Consider the following 25,472-nt stretch of genomic DNA (forward strand, 5'->3'; position numbering starts at 1 on the left):
GTGGGTGTGGGTGTATCCGTGTCCTTAAGGTTTCTTTTTCTTTCATGCTACATAAGTAATATAGCATTATTTGCATGCAGGTATACAGAGAGTAGTGTTTTGTATGCAGGAACATCTCAACCTTGAGCTACTGTACATGAAACAAAATTGTGTTGTTTGCAGAAGGTATTGTAGGGCGTGGAAGGGGCAGGGCGGTGCGTGGGGGGGAATAAACATTAAAATAAATTACATTTTTTAAAAACACTTACCTCACTCCTAGCCATGCCACATGTCTCCTCTGTCGCAGACTGCTCAAAGCAGTGTCAGGATTGGCTGGGAGCACCCAGCCAGGTCGCTTCCATGCAGACTGGGAACCTGTGCAGGCTCTCTCCAGCCCGGCAACACAGCACACTGGGCATGTGTGTTTGGCCGGCACGAGACGACCAGCCAAATATACATGTGCTCTGAGGGGGAGTGCTGTGCCCTCCCCCTCAGTGCTCGTCACCCCTGTGGCCCCCACTTTAAAAGAAAAGGATAATAAACTTTGTTTATTATCCTTTTCTTTAAAGGTTTTGCAGCTGCTGCTGCTGGCGAGGGGGGAAGGGGGCAACGCTCCCCCCCCCCCGCTCCCCCAACGGAGGAGCCTCCGCTGGTTGTTTAAATTGGAAATAAATTGCAAAAATCTGAGTATGATGAGAAGGCGAGGGACAGCATTATCATCATCATCATGTCAGATCCAAAAACTCCTAACGTCTGTGCAATCATCAGACCACCTTAATTACCTTTAGGTATATTTCTTATCTTTCTCAGTTCTCATCTGTTCATTGTCTCCCTTTGCATTGCGGACTCAGACTTTCTACATTTTGAAGTGAATCTGCTACTTCACAATTGGACCCCGTCCTTGATTTGAGAGCCCATATAAAGTCACAGTGCTGTGTCGGCACTTTGGAGGTTTTGTAATGTTATTGCCGTCATTCCTGCCCCACAGTGCAGTACCGGGTCAGGCTTGTCCCTTCACAGGCGACAAAGAAGGCGGAGTCCCTATTTTCAGCCCCCACCGCCACTATTATTCTCTCCCCCAGCAGCACAAATTTCCCATGGTGGGGTTATAGCAGCGACTTCCTTAACGCACAACAGTTTTCATTGAAAGTGCTTTTCTTTAAAAATTGGCACGTGGACAGAAGTTGCACTTATGGCAATAACCGAAAGTGCAATTTTAAAGCAAGCAGCTATGCAATTCAAGGATGGGCAAAATTCGCGTAAATTGTTTTGGTGTAATTACACGAACTTTTAGAAAGAATATGCCTAATTATGTGAAATGCAAAACTGGCATTTAATTATATATTTTACTGCCACATTCATCATTGCATCCATTTGGGCCACAAGGAAACTTTTTTCACTAAAAAATTCCACAAAAAAAGGAGGCCTAATCAGTAGCAACTTGCGTGGTTTCTTTGTCGTTGTGCAAACTTTTTGCAGCGAACTGTGCATAATTACGGAATCTGGCATAATAGCAGAATTTTGGTAATTTCGGGCAACAAGTGTAATGCAAAATTACGTGCAACGAGGACCCATGACGTTCCTAAACGTATGCAGGAGCTCTGCCCACCATTTCCTCCCACAGTTTGCCACTAAACAGCATGCGGTCATTAATTTAGTGACAAACTATGACAGGTGATTGTCAGTAGATGTGCTGCGGTAGCTGACTGCTTCTTGAGCACAGATGATGGAAGTGGACCAGCGCCTGTGTTTTATACAAAAATATTGATGATGCGTAAAATGCCTTGAGATTCAGGCATTACACCAAAATGCTTACCAGTTATGTCACTCTGTAAACCTATACCCTCGCAACCATGCAAAACACTCGGATTAGCCTCTTATTCAAAAGCTATAAGCAAAGCCACTGGAATCATGTGACTGTGTGTCTGTGGCGTATTTGGCATAATTATAGACTTTTCATATTTGTCACATAATCCATCACCTACTGCATAACCTGCAGATTTAAACATAAAAAAAGATTTTGTTTCCAGCGCAACTGGTTCAAACGTTGTGGTGTGTTGTGTTGCATAGGTTTTTGATAAATTTGGCTCCGTGTGCATTGCCGTGCCGGGTTACATGTATATCTGCAATATATAGCTCTTCACATATATGTAATAATTAATTATGTGAGTGCTTAACTAGATTGCTGAGAATCACCATCACATATTTTCAACTTTTAACATGAGTAAGTTAATAGGGCACCATTAACAAATGATGTGCGTAGCCCTTTGCATTGAGCTATATGGGCCACTGTGTGGCCCTTTGCATTTCGCTATATAGGCCACTGCGTAGGCACATAGGTATAGCATAGGCCCTTGCTTTGTTAGGGAGAGAGTAGTGCATCATGCAATATCCATTTTCATTGAAATGTGAGAGAAAAATCTATGCAAATAATGACAACCTGTCCATCACACCCAGGAAATGATGCAATGGGGTTGGCTGCATACCAGTTTCTTTCACTTTCTGTTTGTGGTTTGTGGTTGGTGCATGTGTTGAGAGGAGAATAGAGAGAGTGTTATAGTGATTTTGCTGTGTATCTTGTTGAGTCTGTGCCATTGTTTTGTTTATGTGCTTAAGTTTTAACTTTATGTCTGAGTATTGTTGGGTGTCTGTCTATTTAAGGGTATATATTTGTTAGTTATAGGTAGAGGTTTAAGGGGTCTGTTATTGGGTATTTTGTATTAGGATTGGGTTGTGCAATATAGGGCCATGTCTGGGAAGGGAAGAAGCCACAATTTCAATGAGGGGGAGGTAGGTGACCATATATGGTAGATAGTGTACTACCTCCCAAGTATGCTTGGTGCTAGAGGGAGGGTGAGAAAAGACTACCCTACCAAGGAGTGCAACACTAGATGGGAGCATGTGCGGAAGCAGATGCTAAAGGTGACAGAGAAAGACTGGACCGTCCACCAACTGAAGCATCGATGGGCGAACATTGTTTCCCATGAGGCTGATGTGCTGGACCTAATGGGGTTGGAGGTTTGCAGGCCAGTAGGTATGTATCCATTTACTATCAGCTTGTTGTCACGTTAAGTAATTTATTTTTCAATATTTCCTTTGATAAATATAGTAGTGATGTTTGGACGCCTTGTGACACACAAGGCAAGACAAAGTAACACCAAATCTAGAATGTCAATACATATCGTTAGCCATGCAGCACAAGTCATGTTTGTGTGGCAAGGCTAATATACAAGTACAATATATTTCACTGTGTGTCCTTGCATGACACTGGTGCATGACACAATGTACCTATATCTGCTACTCAGTGTACATCCAAAATTAAGTATATCTTTAAGTGTATGTAAAATATGTGTGTATAAGGAGCAAATATTGGGCATAATATTTGCATGATTTGCCTCACCCTTGCACCACGCAAGGTGATGCAAGGGTGACGCAAACCCTAAATAATATTTTCAAAACAGTGCCAGTGCAGGGGGAATGGACAGGAATGCGCTGTGTGACATTGATATGGCTGATTCCTGTCATTTCACTGTGAAGGAGGGTAGTGCAGCAAGTTGACTTGCAATGCTGCCCTGTGCCAAATTCTCATAAATCTGGGCCTAAGTGGCATGACAACATGGTTATAGCTATGTAACAAATGTGTGTGTGATTCATAATAGTATTAAAGGTGTAATCTGTACAGCAAGGTATTGATCACCTTGAATCACTTCACTCTGAATTGGAAAGCAAATACAATAGAACATCCTTATGTTATGTTATGAACATTCATAGAGCGCATAGCTACCCAAAGGCCTCCCAGGGCTATATAGAAATCCTCAAAGACACAACCTTAGGGACCGGCAACTAAAACAGCCAAGTTTTCAAAAGCTTCCGAAATTGAAGTTTTTGACTAGTTTGTCGTAGATTCAGTGGTAATGAGTTCCACAGTTTGGCCCTAATATTGGACAACGATCTTCCTCCCCATTTAGCTTTTTTGATTCGAGGAATGGATGCAAGGGCAGTGGAGGATGATCTAAGATGTCTTGTAGGGACATGGAAAGAGGCTAGGGTTTTCAAAAAAGGTGGGCCTTTGCCTTGTAGGGTTCTATGAATGTAGCAAAATGTAGAGATTTAAATGTTATCCCTTGCTCCATGGGGAGCCAATGCAGAGAGAACAGAGCCAAGCTGGCTGATTCATGGCTTGGTATTTTAAAGAGAAGGCGGGTGGCACCATTCTGAACCACATGCAATTTTTTCACCACATATTTTGGTGCTCCGGGAAACAAAGCGTTCCCATAGTACAATCGCGATATTATTAGAGCTTGTATGATAATCCTTTTTGCAATGAACAGGAGTATTTTAAGAATTTTCCTGAGATGTCTGAGTATGTGAAAGCATGAGGAGGATATTATTTTTCTCTGATGCTCCATGGTCAGCCCTGGATCTAGCTATACACCTAGACTCTTGATGTTTGTATTGGGCGCGGGTAGATCACCTAATAGCCGGCGAGCAGGGGAGGTAAGGTTTGGATTGGCCTGGGGACCCAAAAACATAACCTCTGTCTTCTCTCTGTTGAGCTTCAGTTTAAAATCTAACGTCCACTTAGATATCGCCTGAAGGTAAGGAGTTAGTAGAGAATTGAGGGAGTTCTGGTCGGTGGAAAAGGAAACAAAAAGCTGAGTATCATCGGCGTAAGACACTAAAGAGAGAGCAAACGGTTCCACAACTTTAGCCAATAGATTTGTGTACATATTAAATAGCGTAGGGCTCAAAGAGGAGCCTTGGGGCACTCCGCAGCTACTCTTAAAGCAGCTGGAGTAAACGGATTGGTCCAGCACTTGAAATGAACATGCATCCAAGAATGAGGAGAACCAGCAAAGAGCATTTCCTGAAACACCGATTTCCCTCATTCTTTGAAGTAAAGTCCAGTGGTCGACCCTATCAAATGTGGCACTAAGATCTAATAGCACTATTGCTGATACCATGCCCTGATCCATACGTTTTCTTGCTTCTTCGGTGATCGCAATCAATGCAGATTCTGTACTATGGAACAGTCTGAAGCCCATCTGAGAGGGATGTAGGATGTTGTTGTCCTCTAGGAAACTTGAAAGATGAGTGTTCCAGTATTTTAACAAGGGCTGGAAGCATGGAGCTGTTAAGTGAGGCAGGGTCGAGATTGGGCTTTTTACGCAATGGTTTTACAATTGCATGTTTCCATTGTGCAGGACCCGTGCCTACTGATAGTGATAGGTTCAGTAACTCTGTTAAAACCGGTACTATTGTGGAGGCCCCTAGTCCTAAAATTGATGGTGGAGCCAGGTCTAAAGGGGACCCGGACTTCAGCGTGGTCATTACTAATAGCACAGTTTCAGAGGAGAGGGGAGGAATCGGAGTAAACCTTGCTGGGCCATTGAGGCACTGGTCATCTATGCCATGGGAGCGGTGGGTGTATGTTCATCGGAAAAGCTGCATGGCTATCTGAAATGTTTTTTTGAAAGAAGGAAGCTAAATCATTACTATGCTTTTGAGAGCCTTCTACGGCTTTGATGTGTGCCTGGGGGGTAGTAAAGTCTTCTAAAATGAGAAAGAAATCCTTAGGAGAGTTAAATCTCTGTTCAATTTTCTCTGCATAGTAAGTAGTTTGAGCTATTTTAATTTCGGCATGAAGGTGTCCTTTCCAGCACAAAAACAATCCTGCATACAACACAGGCACCCTTGCGTCATGGTAGAAGGGTGCCTGCATTGACGCTAGGCTTCCAAAACAGCGCAAGCGCAGGGGGAATGGACAGGAATGCGCCGTATGACATTGATATGTCTGATTCCTGCCCTTTCACTTTGAAACAGGGTAGTGCAGCAAGGTGCTGGATGGGTATACCTGTATTAAATAAGAGGAGTCATAGAATGATTAATTTTGTCAATTGTAATAATAGACGAGTTTGACTATACTTTAATACGGCTTACGCCTCAAATAATATAAAAAAGCAGGGGCTAAGAAGGTGGTTCATTAGAGCTAGGGTAGCAGACTTAGTAATGTAGTATTGGGGAGGTCTGAATTTCTACCCCTCAATAGATATAATTGGCAAAAGCTGATGTATTACTGAAACCTAATAAGCTGTCATTTTATAGCTTCTGTATATAGATTAAGGACAGATATCTAATTGGACGTTATTGGATTTTACATATTATATCAAAAAGTCTGAAAAACAAAGAGACTCCGGGGTAAGTCCTATGGACAATGTTGGCACCAATATATGAGGGTTTCTATTATCACCATAAAAAGTCTTTTTTATCCTAGATCCCTAGTAAGATCAATTAATAGTGATATGCATTAGGCTATGCATATGATGACTAATCTGTATTTTCACCTTTTAGATATCTTCATGTACACTATTTAGAGGTGAAACACATGGGGTGATGCATGTCGTAGAAGAATTCACAGAGGACAGCATAACAGAATGTCTCTGACATAAAGAGTGAATTGATATTATTATGAGACAGAACCCTAATAACTACTTGTTTGACTGTGTTCCTGTCTATATAGAATTTTTTGTCACCTTTCTGAATATTATGGAGTGAAAGGTGAGACTTGAATAAGGATATGGACTTGTGATGATTTGTGAGCAGTGATCTGTTTGATTCATGTTGGATGCAAGTGAGTGTGTAGGCTTGATAATGAGTATACTTGTTTTTTAAAAAGTTTTACCCAGATGGTTGATTATTTGTAGTGATTACTTCCATGAGATTCTCATTATAAAGTAACCAGGATTCTTTACCTTTCATAGTTTGGGAACTTCAATGGGGATGTATTTGCATTGGAGAGGTCTTACAATTTAAGGTGAAAGGAAGCATATGGAAGATTTATGTATTTTTTTCGTTTACCCCTGTGTAGACTTGAACAGTACACTGTGGGAGCATATTTATTTTTCCTGAAGAAGGTGGTGGAAGAATCCTCATATGACCACCAAATCACATCGACACTAATTGGATTGGTGGACCCACTGGAAAGGGCCTAAATTCAAATAGAGATCGTGTGCAGAAAGTGACTGGCCTGTACATACCAAAATTGGGACAGCTCAAAGACAATAGATGAAAACGCATGTTTTTCTGTCTCCCTTATATATATGGTGTCTTTTAAATGTTTGGTTTTTATCCAATAATTTTCATGTTTTTATTCTTTATGGGTAGCATGTTGTAATTTTATGGGATTGTAAAACATTTTTTGGGGGGGATTACTTAATTAAATGAAGCATTTTATCAATTCCTTTATTTGAGACTTATCACTTGAGTAATTGAGCAGATGACACTGTGTGTGGTGCATCTGAGTTCAGTCATTGGAGTGAAAGGGTGACTTGATTGGTTGTTATTTCCCTCAGGGGCTCTTTTTCTTTTTTCTCTGTGTCACGGTGTCCTGTCCCCTTGGGGTGATAGGTTTAGGAGGGCCCTCTATCACCTTTTTTTTGGTGCTGCTAAATGTAGAACAGGTAGAAAGAGGAAAGAACAATGAGAAATAAAGATATTTCTCCAAGTTACACCTCACCTGTAGAGACAGAGCATTGTGATGAATTCGCAGGTCTACCACTAATGCTAAATCTGTGAACGCACCAAAATCCATGGGTGGATGCATGGGAACACCCACAATCCACCCATGGAACTCCCCCCTGCCTCAGAATAACACGTCAGCAATTTGCGCTGATTGCGTTACTCTAGATTTATCGAGCCACGCAGGGCCACGCACGGTGGCCTTGCAGGGCTTGATAAATCTCACTTAGGTTTTGCTTTGCCCTTTTACCCCATTGCATGGTGCAAAGTGTAGGTTTTGCTTTGCCCTTTTACCCCATTGCATGGTGCAAAGGTGACGCAAACCCTTGATAAATCAGGTCCATGGTGTTTTTTACAATCAGACATCTGTATGAGTAAGGATCGATGGTATGTGTTAAATGTGTGAGTGTGACAATGTAAAGAGCAAGATTTAGGTCACCCTACACAGAGCTTAATCTTGTAAGATTGACCTATTGTAACAGGAAATTTTCTTTGTTATGAAGGTATATTGTACATGTATCTATACAAAGTAGTGCTTAATTTGTGCTTGTTGTTTCCGGTGCTGAGCACCAGCACTTATTTGTGAGGGCCGGGGCTTATTCTTATGCCTCAAGTATTTGCTGCGAGCAAAAGGCACATATGTGAAAGAAGTAAGAAGGAAAAACTAAAAAGCGTCATAAAGGGAGAAAGTAGAACATTTCAGGATGAGCTGAAGGGGCAGGGGTGGCCGTAAATGGATTGAAGAGGCCCAAGATGGCTTCAGGATTACGCCTCCTCAGTATTCAGTGCTTGCAGATTTAATTACAGCAGCCTCATGTTTAGGAGAAGGGCTTTGAGCACCGGCACCTCCTAATTTACAAATTAAGCACTGATACAAAGAATAGGTGTATGTATTGACTGCCCCTTTTTCTTTAGTAACTTTGTGAGTAGGTTATGCACGTAAGAAATGTCCATACAAAACATTGCCTAATATGTTAATTTTCCTATCAAGATCACTTGTCTGCATATGTGGCCAAGACCTTTGCCATGTGAAGGACAAGATATGGGCATATTAGGACAATCACACATGGATTCCGCAAAATAGGGAGGATCAATGATTGTGAAAAGGCTGCAGGGACCTTATAGGGCTGACTCCACAAGTTTCCAGCCATAGCCCACTACACCAGCAACAACACCTCCTCATTTGAGTACACAGGCCAGCAAACACACCACTGCAGGACCTTCAACTGCACAGCAGGACAGTCAACAAATCCAGAACAAAAGGACATGCACTTTACCGCCTTATTCAGAGACAACTGAAATATTTGGCAAGACTGAACAAGCAACTGGCCAAAATATCCAAAATGCAAAACAAGCACACAAAGACTTTGCTTCAATGCCAGGACGCCTTGATAAACAATTGCCAGCAAATCTGACACTGAACGCTCCCTCAAACCATCCCCTTCCCTGTATTATTATTTGTTATATTTCACTGTGTTACTAGTTAGTTAGGCTATAGTGTAGGTTTAGGGATAGTGTAGTTGAGAAATAGTTAGTTAGGTCATAGTGTAGGTTTAGGTATAGTGTAGTTGAGAAATAGTTTCGAAATAATTTTAAGAATGTTTTAGTGTAATAAGTTTAGAATGGTTATGGAATTTATTGGGTAGGGTTATGAATGTTTTGTGTAATTAAAAAAAAAATCTTTGAAAAATAAAAATATATATATCTGTGAATGCTTATATGTGTAGGTTTTATATGTTTAAGGTTGTCGTACAATTTCTACTTTCTCGGTAAGACTGTGCATTTGGGCCACATAAGCGTGAAAACTATGGGGACTTAGCTGGCGCATGCCATCAGAATATGTTGACCTAATTCCTGGCTTGCTCACAGAGTGCCATCTGGGCTCCTAACCTGACAGGGTACCGGATGATGTCTGCAACATGACAACCCTAATTCGCTTCATGGAAATCGTGGAAACCGATCTTACCATTTTCCTAGTAACTCAAGCATGCCCAAAAGGAGATACAAGAAGTACCCAGATTGCCATTTCAAATATTTATTGAAGCAATTGGACTCTTGTATAAAATATGTGCGCTGCAATGATTAATAGTAGGAAACAAAATAATTTTACCAGCATCACAAAAACGGTAGAGAATATAAACAATTCAACCATTGTGCTATTGCAATGATTAAATGAATACACATGCTTGTACGTTTACTCAGCGCTTCCTATTCTAATAAGCATGGGGTGTGCAGGTCTGCCAGAATACCTTAGAGTGAGCTAACTCTCCATTTACATGTGGGTGTCTGTTATTGGGTGGCCAGTCATGCAACAGGCCGCTGTCCTTCTCAGGATGGTGTTAGAATTCAGCCGGGCCGGAATTCAGACATGGGTTGACCTTAGACAAGCTATCTAGATGCTTCTCTGTCTAAACAAAGAGAGAGTGTGGTTTTTCTAATAAACTGGGCTCATTCATTCCATGCCTGTGCCCTGGTCCTGATGTCATTGTTGATTCTATTTATCCAGAGCTGTCGCCAAACGAACAACAACACACAACGATTTATTGCGCAGTGTATTAGTCCTTGGACAGAACGTTCTAAAGCCAGATAATGTGCCCACGAAGAAGAACTGCAAACAAACGGTGGGGGTTTAATGTTTATCTTGTCATGTGTTAATATTTATTAAGGTAGGTTAAATGCTAGATAAGGTAAGTTAGGATAGTTTTAGTAATAGGTAGTGTTGGTTAGGTAGTGCTTTCATAATATAACTTTTATCTTTAAATAAATGTTACATAGTTCACAACGCGATTGTTTTTTGGCTTTAGCTTTCTATTATTGAGTTAGAGAGAGTACATGATGTTCAAATATTCTGAAGGATATTGTACTGAAATGCTGCGGTGTCAGACTTTTCTTGACAACTGTAGGTCATCCTCACGTTGCAGATATGAATGCACACATATCCACGGTTCTAACGCTGATGGTGGGGCATATTTTTCTATCTTACATACAGCACAACATAGCTATTCACCTTGCTGAAGTGACCTGCGTGAAAGGGAGTGGGCTGGAGTGTACCGTAATTGACTTGATTTGACGCATTCATGCTCTCTGCCTGTTCTGGCTCACAAACGTCTGCCTAGCACTAACGCGGACACCCCTGCACCATGGTGGAATGAGGCCTACATTGTAGGCTGGAACTAGTTTTGTATGAGAAGGGTTCACCTTCCTCCAAAAAAACACAATCCTCAAAGGCATTTCTCTCTTTCTATGTGTGCTGCATAATGCAACACACTTTGAAAGAGGATGCAACAAGGAGATGTAAACATAAATATCCATGTTATCCCTCCCCTGTGGAGGTGTGGCATTTCTACATATTCCCTGGTCCACCACTAATGCTAACTGTGGGAATATACCTAAAATAATGTGTTGATGTGTTGGTACACCCACCCTCAACACATGTAATGCCTCCCTGGGGCAGAGTAACTCAAGACATCTATTTTGCCTTGCCTTGCATTGTTCCACATTTACCAAGACACGCAGGGCCACACAAGATGGCATTGCATAGCTTGATAAATATCATTCAAGGTATTGTGTTGCCCTTGTGCCCTCATGCCCTCTTGCGTGGTGCAAGGGCAATGCAATCCCTGATAAATATGGGCCTTAGTGTCTGGCCAGTAAGGGTTCAACCAACCTGAGTCATGTATTTATGACAAACATTTGTGGGAGCAGTGAGGTACACAACTTATGTATTTATGTGGCGATAAGCACTTTGCAGTATAGATATGGATCAGTTGAACAGTGTGTTGTGTTTACATACCTCATACATCCTATATAGAGGTGGTCAGTCTTTGCGTACTTTAAATTAATCTCTCTGTGTGTCCATCAAGATGAGATTGCTTGCTGATTTAGTCAGACATTCCACAGAGGTACTACACATTGCTCAGTCTTCTTTTGCAATCAATGCTATTGTAGTAGTTGCACGTTTTGAGACTGCATGTGATATTTACATTATTCCCCTCTGATTTTCATTTATAATTATTTAACCCTGGTTTTGTAAGGTATGTATGAAGACTTTAGAGATTAGATCATTTAAAACTGGTCATGGGATTTCAAATTGTTTTATTATAATCCTCGTTCAGAGTCATATGTTTCATCATGTGATAAGACTACTTTCAGCAATTCGTCACATAGAGCCAAATACAAATGTGCAGTGATTCACAAAACATGTAGCTGAAAAATGGACTTCTCATTTAAATGTGTTACAAAATGAATGTTCTGAGGAAAAATTGCCATTAGCAAATATGGATGGAATTTAATGTGAAAAGTAGGACAAGATCAATTCCTTCACAAAAATAGTCATGTACCGGGTTGCAAAGAAAGTGGCGTAATGTCCTACACAGGAAAGATTGTAAAACTGCCCAGGAGGCTTTCACAAAGGCTTATTTCAATTTCTGGTTCTGAAACTGGGGACCTGTACATCTTCCTCTTCTGAGTGTTCAGCTTGCAATGGATGTTTTGGTTTTGTATTTGGAGGCAGAGGAGTGATGGTACCCAGTTTCCCAATTACATTTGTGAATGCCAGCAAGACAGCATTGTGGTCCATGGCAAGGGCTTGTTGGTTGGACAACATAGCTATGACATTGCTATTGAGGGCACTTGTTGATTTCTTGAAGGAATCCATCTTGGCCTTCAAACGATTACCTAAAGCCTCCAGTCCTCTTTCCAAGGACTGGATGGGGACTTGATGGCTCCCAGCTGGCTAGCAACATCAATGGTGTCAGATGTTGAAGCCTGGTATTGTTGGTGCTTCTGCATCATGACGTGATATCAGCTAAGGAGACATCAATCCCATGGAGCCAAGAGTAGGTGTCTAAAATAACCTTTTACATACCCTTATTAAGGCTGAGACACCTGTGGACTCCTTCAAAAAGACCCTTTATAGTCTCCATCCCCAACTTGACTTTATCAACCATTTGCTGCTGGACTCCTACCACTCGCTGTTGAAATGTGACTTGGCGGTGGTCATCAGAGTCCTCACTTGCAAAATGACATGTAGATGGTCCATGTACAGTCTGGTTTGGGTTATGTGGAGACCCATCAAGGTTGTCTACCCTGCCAAAACCAGAGAAGATGTTTCTATTGAGCCCAGGAGTTGTGGAAGGTGTTTTCATCCATGTGGGGTAGGAGGATGTCTAAAACAGGCTAGTCATCGTAGACAGGCTGATCTTCAGGAGATGTTGTTTGTCCCTCTGTAAATAAATAGGAATATGTTACACACAATCTGTGACTGTATATAACATGAGTGATCTCTGTTACATTGTGACATAATTTTCCTTCACTTTCAGGTACACAGAGATATGAAGAGCATATGTTTCTACAAGTGAATTGGCCCATGTTGTACTGTTGTCCCTTGTCACTTCTTACATGTCAATCCATGTAAATTGATCTCATGCCCTCATTAATCACTAAAAATATTTAGAGATGTACCTTGCAAGACATACATTGTTGGCACACGGATTTTCTTTTCCAAACTGTAGGGGGCATATTTATCAAGGTTTTGCATCACCGTTGCGCCACACTAGGGGGCGCAAGGGCAACGCATAACCTAAGAGAGATTTCTCAAGCCACGCAAGTCCACCTTGCATAGCCCTACATGGCTTGATAAATCTGGAGTAAAACAAGGCACCGTAAATCTTTACTCTGCAGCAGGGAGGCATTTCCATGGGTGGAACATGGATGTTCCCTCGAATCAACCCATGTTTTTTAGCGATTTCACAGATTCACCATTTGTGGTAGACCTGAGAATACGTTAAAATGCTAGGCGTCCCCCGGGGAGGTGTTACAAGGAGAAATATCTTTATTTCTCCTTGTTTTTACCTCTTTCACTTTCTGCAGCATACATAGGAAGAGGAAAATGCCTCTCAAGATTGTTTTAGTGCAGAAAGGTGTGTGTTCCTGCACAAAAACAATCCTGCATCATGATGCAAGGGTGGCAGAGTTGGTGCTAGGCAGCCAAATGTGCATTAGCGCTAGGAAAGGACAGGGATGTGCAGTATAATGGTAAATACTATGCATTCCTGCCATTTTCCTTTCATACAGTGCAGCAACGTGGCTTGCTGCTTTGCGCTGCGTGAAAGATTGATATATCTGCCCTGCCTTGTTTTCACTCACCCTGAACTTCTTGCTGGTCCTCTATATCAGCACCATCCTGACCTTGCACTCTGGCTACCAACTTGTTGGAATCAGGGGTGCCACCTGTTCCTCCAATGGGTCAAAATCTTTCTGGACATGAGGTCCTCCTCCAGTCTTCATGGCTGCCTTTAGGTTTCCGGCCAATTTTTCTTTTGTCCTACATTTGTAGTAGTGACTCCTCTTCTTACACTCGACTACACTCCTTCTTATTTGCGCAATGCAGTTGATCTTGTCCACTATAGATTACCATATGGCATTCTTCTTTGCTAATGGCAATTTATAGGTGACAAGTAAGGTTCATTCTTGAACACCTTATTGATTAATATTTAGTTTTCCTCTCTGAAAATTTGACCTCTTCTTCTTTTTCTGCTGGGCTGTTGTTCAGGGGTAGGGTTGTTGCCCTCCTGGGTACCTGAGGCTTCTTCCATAGTAGTAAAATTTGGTGGGGGTTGGTAGTGAGAATTGCATTGCTCTATTTACTGCGTAAAGCAATGCTGTTTTGAGGCAAATAAAGGTGTTTTACAAAACTCAATTTGACTTTTCATTACTTAGGTAGTAGTTGTGGTATGGCACTTTGCGCCATAATCAACTACTTTGCGTCAAGATGCGGGACGCATCTCGAGGCTTGAGCCCTGGCGCTCTGTATGAGAAATACAGCATATCCATGGATAGGAATCTGCTGCAACACAGCGCAATCCATTCTAATGCAACACTACGCAATGCAGCGATGTGTCAGAGATTATAAATTTGCCCCTTAACCTTTAGATAGAAAGTTACTCACTTTGGGGCACAAGAGATGCTCCTTGTGGGTGCAAATAGAACTAAAGAAATGTTATGGGTTATCCAATACATAGCTGAGATTCTATGTCCTCCATATGTAAGATTTCTAATCTTCATTTATTTGGCATTTAAGCTGGCTATTGGAACAAGCATTGGCAAAGCCATTAAGTCTTGCCTGTGTAATGGCACTGCTGAGCTATTGTTTTTTGTCTGTAAAGTATTGTTTAAAAAGGTAAAACAAAAACACATTTTAGAATATTGGAGGAAAATTCTCACAGTATCTCAAACTGTTCACTGAATTCAGTGTTTTTAATGTTTATAAATGGCATGGTTACTTTTTCAAATACTTTACACTTAAAAAACTCTGAAGATAACAAAAGATTAAAATAGTTTTCAAAATGTGATGGGAAACGATGACCAAGGCCTAATTTCCTTTCCACAGGATTTAGAGAGCAGATTTATGGCCTGCAGGAGTGTAGTGTGGTCAGTTTTACGTATATTTTGCGCATTAGCTTCAGGCCTTAGGCCTCTGTACACTTTGCCCTAAATATATTTTATTCATTTGCTAACAGCTTAGAGCCTCTGTGCACTTTACTCTAAATGCTTTCTATTAGGCTTCGTACTGTTATTTTACAGAATAGCCAGTTCCACAGTGTTGTTTTTTATTCATATCACACTGTTTTGCCTACTTCAGCACTGGAGTTCTTCATAACATATTCACTCTGTGCTTTAGTCAAGGATACAGTCTGGTACATTGCCGATAGACGTGGTAGGAGTCTAGACTTGCCATTCCTGCGCAGGAACATTTTGTGATCACGATGACATGTTAGTTATAAAATCACTTCCTTGTCCCAATACATCAAGAGGGAGATTCCGACCAGGGAACCACAACTAGACGCTGACTACCTCGTTGCAGATGCTGAACCAGATCACAGGCCTTTGCTCAGGTATGAGTGTGTCCGTCTCCCTAGTGATACAGAAAGGCAAGCTGAAAGCTTAACATGCTGTGCTCTAAATAGAACAAGCAGAGGGAGAGTAGAAACGGTTAGGAATTATGATAGCTTTATTTCTATGTTTTACTCTCCTGGTTACTATATCAATCCTACTATGTTGTATTGTTCTGGTTATTGCGGCTCACGCTTTAATATCTAAAATACAGTCGTTTTATTAAAACATTATATAAAACTTATACTGTCTTTGTCATTTGTATATGAGACCATATTGTGAATGAGAGAGTTGGTTTGGATCTGAGTGACCACGACTTCCCTGAGAAGTTCCTAAGATGTCATGCGCTCGGCTGCCCAATCATTTCTTCCCCGTGGGAGAAATGAGGCACTGCTAGTTAGCCGGAGCAACAACCGGATTTAGGGTGACAGAGTTCCTTACACGTGGGTCAGACTCAGTCCCCCACACCATTATCGATCCTGCTGCCTAGAAATCCAGTAGTCTCATTTAGAATAATGAGAGCCCAAGCGACAGGAGGAGTGTAATGGGAAGTACAACCCCCATTGCTATAAGAGCCTTTATGTTCCAATGCTAGTGCTTTTATGCAATGTACGGAATTTAGGAGATAAAACAAAAACTACCCTTAATATGGAGGAGTGCATTTATTTGAGAGGTGAAGCAGCACACAAAGAAGAGAGCTAGAAACATGTGGGCACTCTCAAACAGTGCTGAGTCTTAAATAAAAAAGTAGCTCCTAAATGTGAGCAGTGGAAGGATACAAGTAAACCAATTGAAAAGATAGCAAAGAGGCTTTGATCCAGAGGAAGGACAAACGAGAAGATGAAGGCAAGTCATCCAACAAGAAGCAAGCAAAGTAGAGTGACAATTGAATCAAGCAACAATAAGTAATGGCTGGGCTCTAAGCCCATTGGAAGCTCATAATGGGTTGTTCGGTGAGTACGGAAAAGCAAGCATCGTCTTAACAACCTGAATGCTGCAGCAGATGCCAACACTGACAGAAGAGATGTTTGCATGTACATGCAATGACTTTTAAATCAGTAAAGACACTGCAAAATATGAGAACAACTGGACAAACTTGTGTGTGTGTTAGCACTGCGTAAGAAAGTTGGGGAATTATGTTGCCTGTGGTGGTGCTAGGCCCCCCATTGTGCACCAGGCAGAGGGAAAGGGCAGGAATGCACTGTATTCAAGGCATAAAGCGCATTTCTGTCCTCTCCCCCTGCACTGGTGCCCAATGGGCTGCCTAGCACCAACGCAGGCACCCTTGCAGCCATGATGCATTGCATGCAGGATTGTTTTGCGCAGGAAGGGACACCTTCCTCCACATAAACAATCCTGAGAGACATTTTGTTCTACCATTGTGTTCTGCAGAATGCAGCACACATAGAAATAGGAAGTAACAAGGAGAAATAAAGATATTTCTATTTGTTACGCCTCTCATGGGTGAGGCGTGTCTTTTTGGTGCATTTCCGGGTTTACCAGCTTTGGTAAATTTAGAAATTTGTCAAAAATCATGGGAGTTGCGTGGGAACACCCACGCAACGCCCATTGAATGCCTCCTTTGCGCAGAGTAATGCAAAGCAGCTATTTGAGCTGCGTTGCATTACTCCAGATTTTTTAAGCCATTCAAGCCATACAAAGTGGCTTGCATGATTTCAAAAATCTGACTTGAAGGTTTGGGTGATACATGCACTAAGGGGGTCATTCCGACCCCGGCGGGCGGTGGTCGCCGCCCGCCTGGCGGGAACCGCCATATGGCCGCTCCGCGGTCGAAAGACCGCTGGGGCCATTCTGACTTTCCCGCTGGGCCGGCGGGCGCTAGCCAATATAGCGCCCGCCGGCCCAGCAGGAAAGAGGCCTGCAACACTGAAGCCGGGTCCGAATGGAGCCGGCGGTGTTGCAGGTGTTCGACGGGTGCAGCTGCACCCGTTGCGCTTTTCACTGTCTGCTAGGCAGACAGTGAAAAGCATACTGGGGCCCTGTTAGGGGGCCCCTGCACTGCCCATGCCAGTGGCATGGGCAGTGCAGGGGCCCCCAGGGGCCCCAGGACACCCGTTCCCGCCAGCCTGTTCCTGGCGGTGAAAACTGCCAGAAACAGGCTGGCGGGAAGGGGGTCAGAATCCCCATGGCGGCGCTGCTTGCAGCGCCGCCATGGAGGATTCTCCCAGCGGGGGGAAATCCGGCGGGAAACCGCCGGACCCGGCTGGGCGACCGCGGCGGTATGACGAATGAAGCACTGCCAGCCTGTTGGCGGTGCTTCCGTCATTCGCCACCCTGGCGGTCTATGACCTCCAGGGTCGGAATGAGGGCCTAAGTTTCTTGGTGCAAGCATGACGGAAACCATAAAATTGCCCATGAGTTTCCAGTGATGTGGAGACATCCAGTTTTCAATCTTTTGCATGGTTAAGGGAGAATGTGAGACTTTGTGGGGAGAGGAAATTTAGCGATAAACTTGTGTATCTTCAGTGTATAATTTACATAGTTATGCTAAATTCTTAATAAGGAGACCAAGAGTCTCAATATAGAGATTGAAGAGTTGGGGCCAGCATGAACACCAACTGAACTAGAGAAGCAGTTATCAATTTGGTCTACTGTCACCGGTTAGTTAATTAAAACATGAACCATTCTAGGACTTCCCATGAATACCCCTCCTTCTTGTAGGATTATAATCAGCATAGATGTTTTCATGGTGTTGAATGATGCACATTGGTCAACAACACAAGAAGACATCCAGAATAAAGACTGCAAATTGCGTCATCAATGCTGCAGTCCTGTCTAAAACCCTATTGGCAATCATCATCTCAAAAGCGGGCAGGTTTGAAGATAATTAAGTGTCTCATGGATTGTTATAATTCTTTCCTGTAGTAGAGTCTAGAGAAAGTGAGAAAAGCTAGTACTAATAAAATCACTCATGTGGAGTTTGAAATTACCTGCAAATATGTTATTTGAGAAATGTATCTTTTGGGGGCTTGTATGTTGCATACACTACTCAAATAAAATGATGTTATCGCTTTGTGAGTCAAATATGATGCTTATTCGAGTACATGTGTGGGGCTACCAATTTGAATCAAAGTAGAAGATATTCAAAGGTCTAATAGGAATGGCTTATCATTGTTTTGGGCTAATGTAGTTCTTGTGAATCACAACGACCCTACCACCTTTCTTAGCTTTGTGTTTAGCTGAACAGTTCAGTATTCTGGGGATAAGAAAACTTCCCGATAGTTGGAGATGATTAATTTAACCACAAAAGATTAAAGTTATGGGACTTGATTATATTAGTGATCTCAAGATGACCTTTGGTGAATAATTAGAATGTCCCTCTATGCTCTGCAGAGTGAACTGTATTGAGATCATAATGAGAGTTGTGGGATCAATCTTCCTCCTATGTCTTTGTTAATTAAAGTGCCTGCGTTAGTGGATATGTGGGAGAAAGTGTTAATGTAAACAAATTATAAGAGCCACTTTTGGAACTGTAGTCTTCTGTTAGGTCAATAGCATTCACAGAGCAGGGAGAAGTGGATTATCAATGACGGTGAAGATAATTCTTGCTTCTGTGGATAGCGTGCACCGCCCAGGAAGTAGTTGAAAAGTTTTTTAAATTAGATCAGGAAAGCAGGTTGATTAAGTCACAGATTGAGTGCCTTAGAATAACAAAGAAAATTAATCTGTTAAATTAGCCCTTCAGTGGATTACAGAACCAGGGTCTCCATGTACAAAATACTTTTTGTGGTCACAAAGCCTCTGATTTGCAAACTTTATTTTATTACATCATTTTATTGACATTTTATTTATAAGCAAACAAATTAGGCATACCCACATTACATCATAAGAAGCACTAGAGGATTCCAGATCAGGACATGGTCCATTGGGTAGAGAGATTGGTAAAGTACCGTCCAGGAGGTGATTGCAGGAGAGGGTACGGAGCAATAACTGGGAAAGAGGTCCTTTGTCAATATTCTATCTCACCCTGTCAGGGCTTGGCGAACCATGTTCTGTACTCAATCTTGTATTGACTGAGAGTTTCCCATTCCCAGTCCATAGAACTCCCTCCATCGGCATCACATTTTTTCATACTTCATAGGCAACCCCTGGTGGTGTAAACCACTTTTTTGGCCTCTATGCAAGGCTCCATTCCTACAATCCATTTTTCCTTGGGACCTTCTGCACCGGCCAGACCTGTGCAATGTCTCTCCTCGCCACCACCAAGCTCAAAGAGCAAAACACTAGCTTCTTGCCGTGCAGGTCTACATCTCCCAGCACCGATGTGCAAAATTGAAGGGACTACATTACATTTTAGAATTGTCTTTACAACTCATAAATTACACCTTGTGACTACTTGCAGCTTGTAAGTAGAGGGGAGTTTGAAAGGTGTGTGAAATTATATGTAGTGATAGTTAAACATTGTAACAAATTTAACATTGCATTGATACATTTCAATGTGATTTCTAACTGAGGTGTCCTTTTCATGCCCCTTCCACCTTACAAATTTCAGTGTGTTGAAATGTTCACATTGATAGGTGCAACGACATTTGTGATGCCTAATGTAGATTTTGTGCACTGAAACTTAGGGTCTTGCGATTGCCAAGCCTGTGATGTTCTCAATCGCAGGCTTTGTGACTACAAAACGTTTTAATAAATCAAACCATTAGGTACTAATGTCTGTGTGTTATGGCCAGGTCATCAATTCAAATAATTTCAGTGCCAACGTCGTGCTCCCTTCTGTGGTCGGTTACCTGATGGCCAATAACAGTAACGTCTTTTACTGTATGCGCTATGGAATGGCAAAACTTTGAAATCAATCAGTTTATAAACAGATTATTGATATTGCATGGGCCTAAAAATGCAAAATGTGTTTTGTAAATTAGCAACCATTATTTTTGTGAATGGACTTCATGTTACTTTTTTAGAGGTGGATGGAGGGCACGAGCCAGATGCCTGGCTCTGGCTCAGCCTATGGTCATCCTCGACTAAAGAGCCCAAAATGAGCCAATCCTTTTCTGCTAACACCTCATTATCAGAGCCCTTAACCGTCCCACCACTCACCTGCGCAGCAGATGAAATTCAGGCCTGTGGTGGTGCGTAGACATTTTTCTACATGTTTAATTTCACAATGCAGGGATGCAGCTGGGCTTATTGGGAAGATAAAATGAGGTTCTGTGACTAATCTGTCCTCCACAGATGCTCATGATCAGCCCGTTAGCCACTGCCCTAAACAAGTGGGTAATCAAAAGTGTAAAAAGCTTGATCAGGCCATTGGAACCACTACCTGAATGTAGCTGAGCTCTGCACTTCACCTTGGTCTCAGTGAAGGGCCTTTAACTGCTGAAAAGATCTTTGTTTTGCTACTACCTATAATAGCCATTTCTGATGCACTAAACAACCAATAAACCCAGCCTCTTTGTTAAATAGGGCAAGCAGTGACAGCAAAAAAAAAAAAACATAAAATACTGGATTTAACATGAAATGTGTGTATTAATTTAACCCAGTGTGCTAATGTATCTCCTGAAAGTAACCCAAGACATTGTGGGCCTTATTTATACTTTTTGGTGCAAAACTGCACTAACGCAGTTTTGTACCAAAATGTTTTGAACCGGCTTGCACCATTTTTTAGCACCAGCTGGGCACCATATTTGTGGAATGGTGCAAGCCGGTGCAAATGGTAGGCTAGCGTAAAAAAAAAATATGACGTTAGGCAGGTTAGTCAAAATAAATGACTCTAACCAGATTAGCGTCATTTTTTGACGCTAAGTGTCATATTTATACTCTGTACTGAATAAGCGTCATTTTTTTAACTCTAATTTGGTGCAAAACTAACTCCATATTTATACTTTGGTGCTAGACCCGTCTAGCGCCAAATTTATGGAATTAAAGTCATTTTTTGGAAGTGGAAACCTACCTTGCCATAATGAGATACAAGGTAGGCGTTCCCTTGCAAAAAGTGACTCTATGGCCTTAAAGCCATATTTATACTCCCATGCAAAAATGGTGCAACGGAGGGAGAAGGGGTAAAAAAATGGTGCAAAGCTTGCTTTGCCCCATTTTCTAAAGCGTGGGTCATGGCAGGCGTTAGGGGACCCTTGGGCCTATTTCCGTGGTGGAACACCATGGAATAAGCCCACAGGTGCCCTCCCCAGACCCCAGAGGCACCCCCACCCACACCGGAGGGACTGCGGAGGATGGGGGACCCCATCCCAGGTAAGTACAGGTAAGATTGCATTTTATTTTTGAAAGTACCATAGGGGGCCCTGAAATGGGCCCCCATACATGGCACAGGGTGCAATGGCCATGCCCAGGGGACCCTTGTCCTCTGTGCTGGCCATTGGGGCGGTGAGCATGACTCCTGCCTTTTCTAAGGCAGGAGTCATGTGGCATGGTAGGTTTAGCACCATAACATGATGCTAATCTGCTTAGAGTCATTTTTTTGTTTTACTCTAACCTGCCTAAAGTCATTTTTTTGGTGCTAAACCCTCTTCTCCTATACTGCCAGCCCCACCCGACTAAAGTCATTTTTTTATTTTTACTCTAGCCTACCCTTTGAACCGGCTTGCACAATTCCATTAATATGGTGCCCGGCTAGTGCACAGAAATGGTGCAAGCGGTGCTAAACTTTTTGGTGCAAAACTGAGGCCCATATTTATACTTTCTGACGCAAACCAGTGCCGTTTTTTTAAGGCCCGCCCCCTCCTGTACGTCAAAATGACGCGGGAGTATAAATAAGGCGCACAGGCCTTAAAGTCATTATTTGGACGGGAACGCCTACCTTGCATGTCATTAACGCAAGGGGGTTTCCCACATCCAAAAAATGACGCACACAGAGGTTTTTTGACGTCCGCGGGGTCGGGCGTGAAAGTATAAATATGGGGCAAGGTTTGCCCTGAATGTGCATCAAAAATTGTGACGCACATTTGGCGCAAACAGAGTATAACTATGCCCCTGAGTTAGTGCAGTTTTGCACCAAAAACGTATAAATACAGGTCAATATTTTGTAAGTTTGTGCCACTTTTGTGTCAAAAAATGACGTTAATGCGGCGCAAAAAAAGTATAAATCAGGGCCTTGGTGCTAGACGGGTCTAGCACCAAAGTATAAATATGGAGTTAGTTTTGCACCGAATTAGAGTAAAAAAAATGACGCTAATTTGTTGCAAACAGAGTATAAATATGCCCCAGAGTATAAACATGCCCCTAAATATGGCGTTAAGGCCATGGAGTAATTTTTTGCACGGGAACGCCTACCTTGCATCTCATAAAGGCAAGGTAGGTCTCCACTTCCAAAAAATGACTTTAACTCCATAAATGTGGCGCTAGATGGGTCTAGCATCAAAGTATAAGTATGGAGTTAGTTTTTGCACCGAATTAGAGTAAAACAAATGCCGCTAATTCGGTGCAGAGTATAAATATGCCCCTGTGTTTGGTGTTAAACGGAAGAGATGCAAACATATTCAACAGCTGAACTGTGTTTATCTAGGAAACGGGTTAAAATTCTATCTTTTGCAATTCACCAAATTCTGTGGTCTGCCGCAAGCATAGTTACATCACATAGATTAACAATATCACTCATATATATAATGCACAATACAAAAAGACACATTTTGACTTACTCGTGAAAGTATTGTCAGGGAATGTAGATGGGCAAAAGATCATGTTTGAAAACTATTATATTTTTCCAACTACTGATGCTTTCTGGCACAAAATTTTGAATAAAATTAAGCAAATATTTCACACTGCTTTTCCTTTTTGCATTAGTCTTGTATTTTAGGCAAGTTAGCTGACATATGGACCTCTTCCTCGTTTGATTTACGTTTGGTTTATTGGTTGCTCACTCTAGCATTTCAACAAATTACTAAACATTGGAAGAAAGCCTCAGATGTGTTTTTGTAAGGATAAGTGGTACAGTGCTTGCTACAACCATCGACTGGATAATGCCTATGTATCTCAACCTTCTCTTATTGTTTTTTCGTTCCAATTTGTGGTCTCCAGTCACGATGTATTTATCCCAACTAGTTAAATGTATGGGAATCAATTGTCAAACACCGACAGAGGTACACAAGCTGCCATGAAGCTTCTCTTGCTTAAACTTACCAATTACTTTCTTGTTTCCTTAAATTCCACAAGTATTTCCTCTCCTTCGAAGTCACAGTTTGTTTGTGTATTTATTAATAGTAAATGCTTATGCTAGATCGAATATAATAGTGCAATTTTTCATTTACCTTTTGTAATGTTTCTCTTTGAGATTATTCTGTTATTGAAACAATGGCAATATATTTAATGTTGTTTTCTTTCATGGTTTAGATTACGTTCTTATATATTCTGGAATATTGTTTACATATTCCTTTCTTTTGATTTAATATTTTTCTGACCAAATAAACTATGGTTTAAACTTTAAAATCGATTAATTTTAATTTATGACGCAGAGATATAATCTAATTCACGATATCGAAACATAAATTGAATAAATAAACTATTTTTAATTTGAAAGAGTCGTTATCATATTTGTACGTGACAATTCCCATAACATTTACATGGACCTTTTGCTGACAGCTGATTCTTTGGCTTTTAGAACCAAGTCAGACCCCTTGGTTCTTCCCTCCCTACAAATGTAATTTACCCTCACTTGAAGGCTGGTTTGATTATTTTCATAACTTGCCTCTTTGGGAAGTTTAGTTCTTGTTTGGCTGTAACTGCATGAGTTTATCAGGGGAATGTAAATATGGTGTAGTACGCCACTGCTTCAAAACACTGTAGCAAACAGATCGATAGACATTATTTTACCTACCTAAACAAAGTGAAAGGTGAAATTAAGTTCTTGGTTATATTTAAAATAGTTGTGAATTTATATTAATATCTCATAAATGTATATAAATATATCAAGGCGACACACTTAACTAATGTTATTTACTAGTTAAAAATGAAGCAGCGTTTGAGAAGTATATTTTAGTTAAATAGTCATGACACTTGGGACACACGCATTTATCGTAGGCTTATGTAATCTGGTATGTTTAGGTAAGGAATCCTGCACGAGAGAAATTAGCATACCTAGAGACAAGCAACATTGCAATTGGTTTACCTATGGACCAATCGGTGACACTGACGGACTCTACAAGAACTGGCCCTCTGAGCCACTGAAAACATTCCAAGCAAACAGCTGAGTAGACAACATTCACCTCAGTCAGGTGCGAGCCAGTGGGCAAAGACAGGGCTGACTCTACCAGGCACCATGGAATTTCTTCCTAACCTCTCCGTGGAAACGTGGACTCTCCTCGTCGTGCTCATAACGCTCTTTTTTCTGTAAGTACTACACCGTGATTCTTTACCAGGGTGTCCAACTTAAAGGAACCGCAAATGATTTTCATGAAATTCATCTAGCTTAAATGTCCTTGCTTGAGGGTGGCAGAGGTTAGAAGGAGGAAGAGGATGGGAAACGGTACATTCGTCAACATTTAGTTATTATAATAGCTCAGTAGTTGGAACACCAGCTGCAGTGCTATGTGGCCTCAAAACTTGCTAGCCACAAGTTTTATCAGGCAGGGCTGGCTCAGCCTTTTATCTTTCCAAAGTGAACAAATGAGTGTTGTGTAAAAACATCTGTTATTAAAATCCGAGATACCTGTTTGTCGTGTGCGATATAAATGTATTATTAGTATTATACACTAAATACAGTACTGATCATCTTGAGGATATTGCAGATCACTAAAGAGTTTTATGATCACAGAGAGGAAGAAGACATAAGCCCTGATTATGAGTTTAGCGGACGGCAACACCCCTCTGCCAAACTCCAGACAGGGCGGCTGCCATTGTTGGGGTGACCTCTCCGCCGGCCCCCATTATGACTTTCCTGTTGGGCTGACAGGCGGAAACCAAGGTTTCTACCGGTCAGCCCAAAAGGAAAGTGGTGGCAGCATTGATGGTGTCTCGTAATCGCAGGGGCCACCGGCACCCTCGTAATGCTCACTGTTTACACAGCACACAGTGCACGTTATGAGGTTGCTCAGCAGGGGACCCACTGTGGCCCATAATCCCTTGTGCCTCATTAAGACCACAGAACCTCAAGATGTCTTCCACAG

At 41.8% G+C, this 25,472-nt stretch overlaps 1 protein-coding gene across 1 annotated transcript in view; it reads left to right on the forward strand.

Annotated features, from left to right (window-relative positions):
* Positions 1 to 24,565: 24,565 nt before the first annotated feature.
* LOC138261215 (cytochrome P450 3A21-like) overlaps positions 24,566 to 25,472 on the forward strand; it is a 425,990-nt gene continuing 425,083 nt past the window's right edge. Inside the window, exon 1 of the mRNA XM_069209968.1 lies at positions 24,566 to 24,696. Within this exon, the coding sequence (XP_069066069.1) occupies positions 24,626 to 24,696 (71 nt within the window). The 5' untranslated portion in view covers positions 24,566 to 24,625. The remainder of the gene's footprint in view (positions 24,697 to 25,472) is intronic.

The sequence above is a fragment of the Pleurodeles waltl genome, chromosome 10, assembly GCF_031143425.1.
Source record: "Pleurodeles waltl isolate 20211129_DDA chromosome 10, aPleWal1.hap1.20221129, whole genome shotgun sequence".
NCBI lineage: Eukaryota > Metazoa > Chordata > Amphibia > Caudata > Salamandridae > Pleurodeles > Pleurodeles waltl.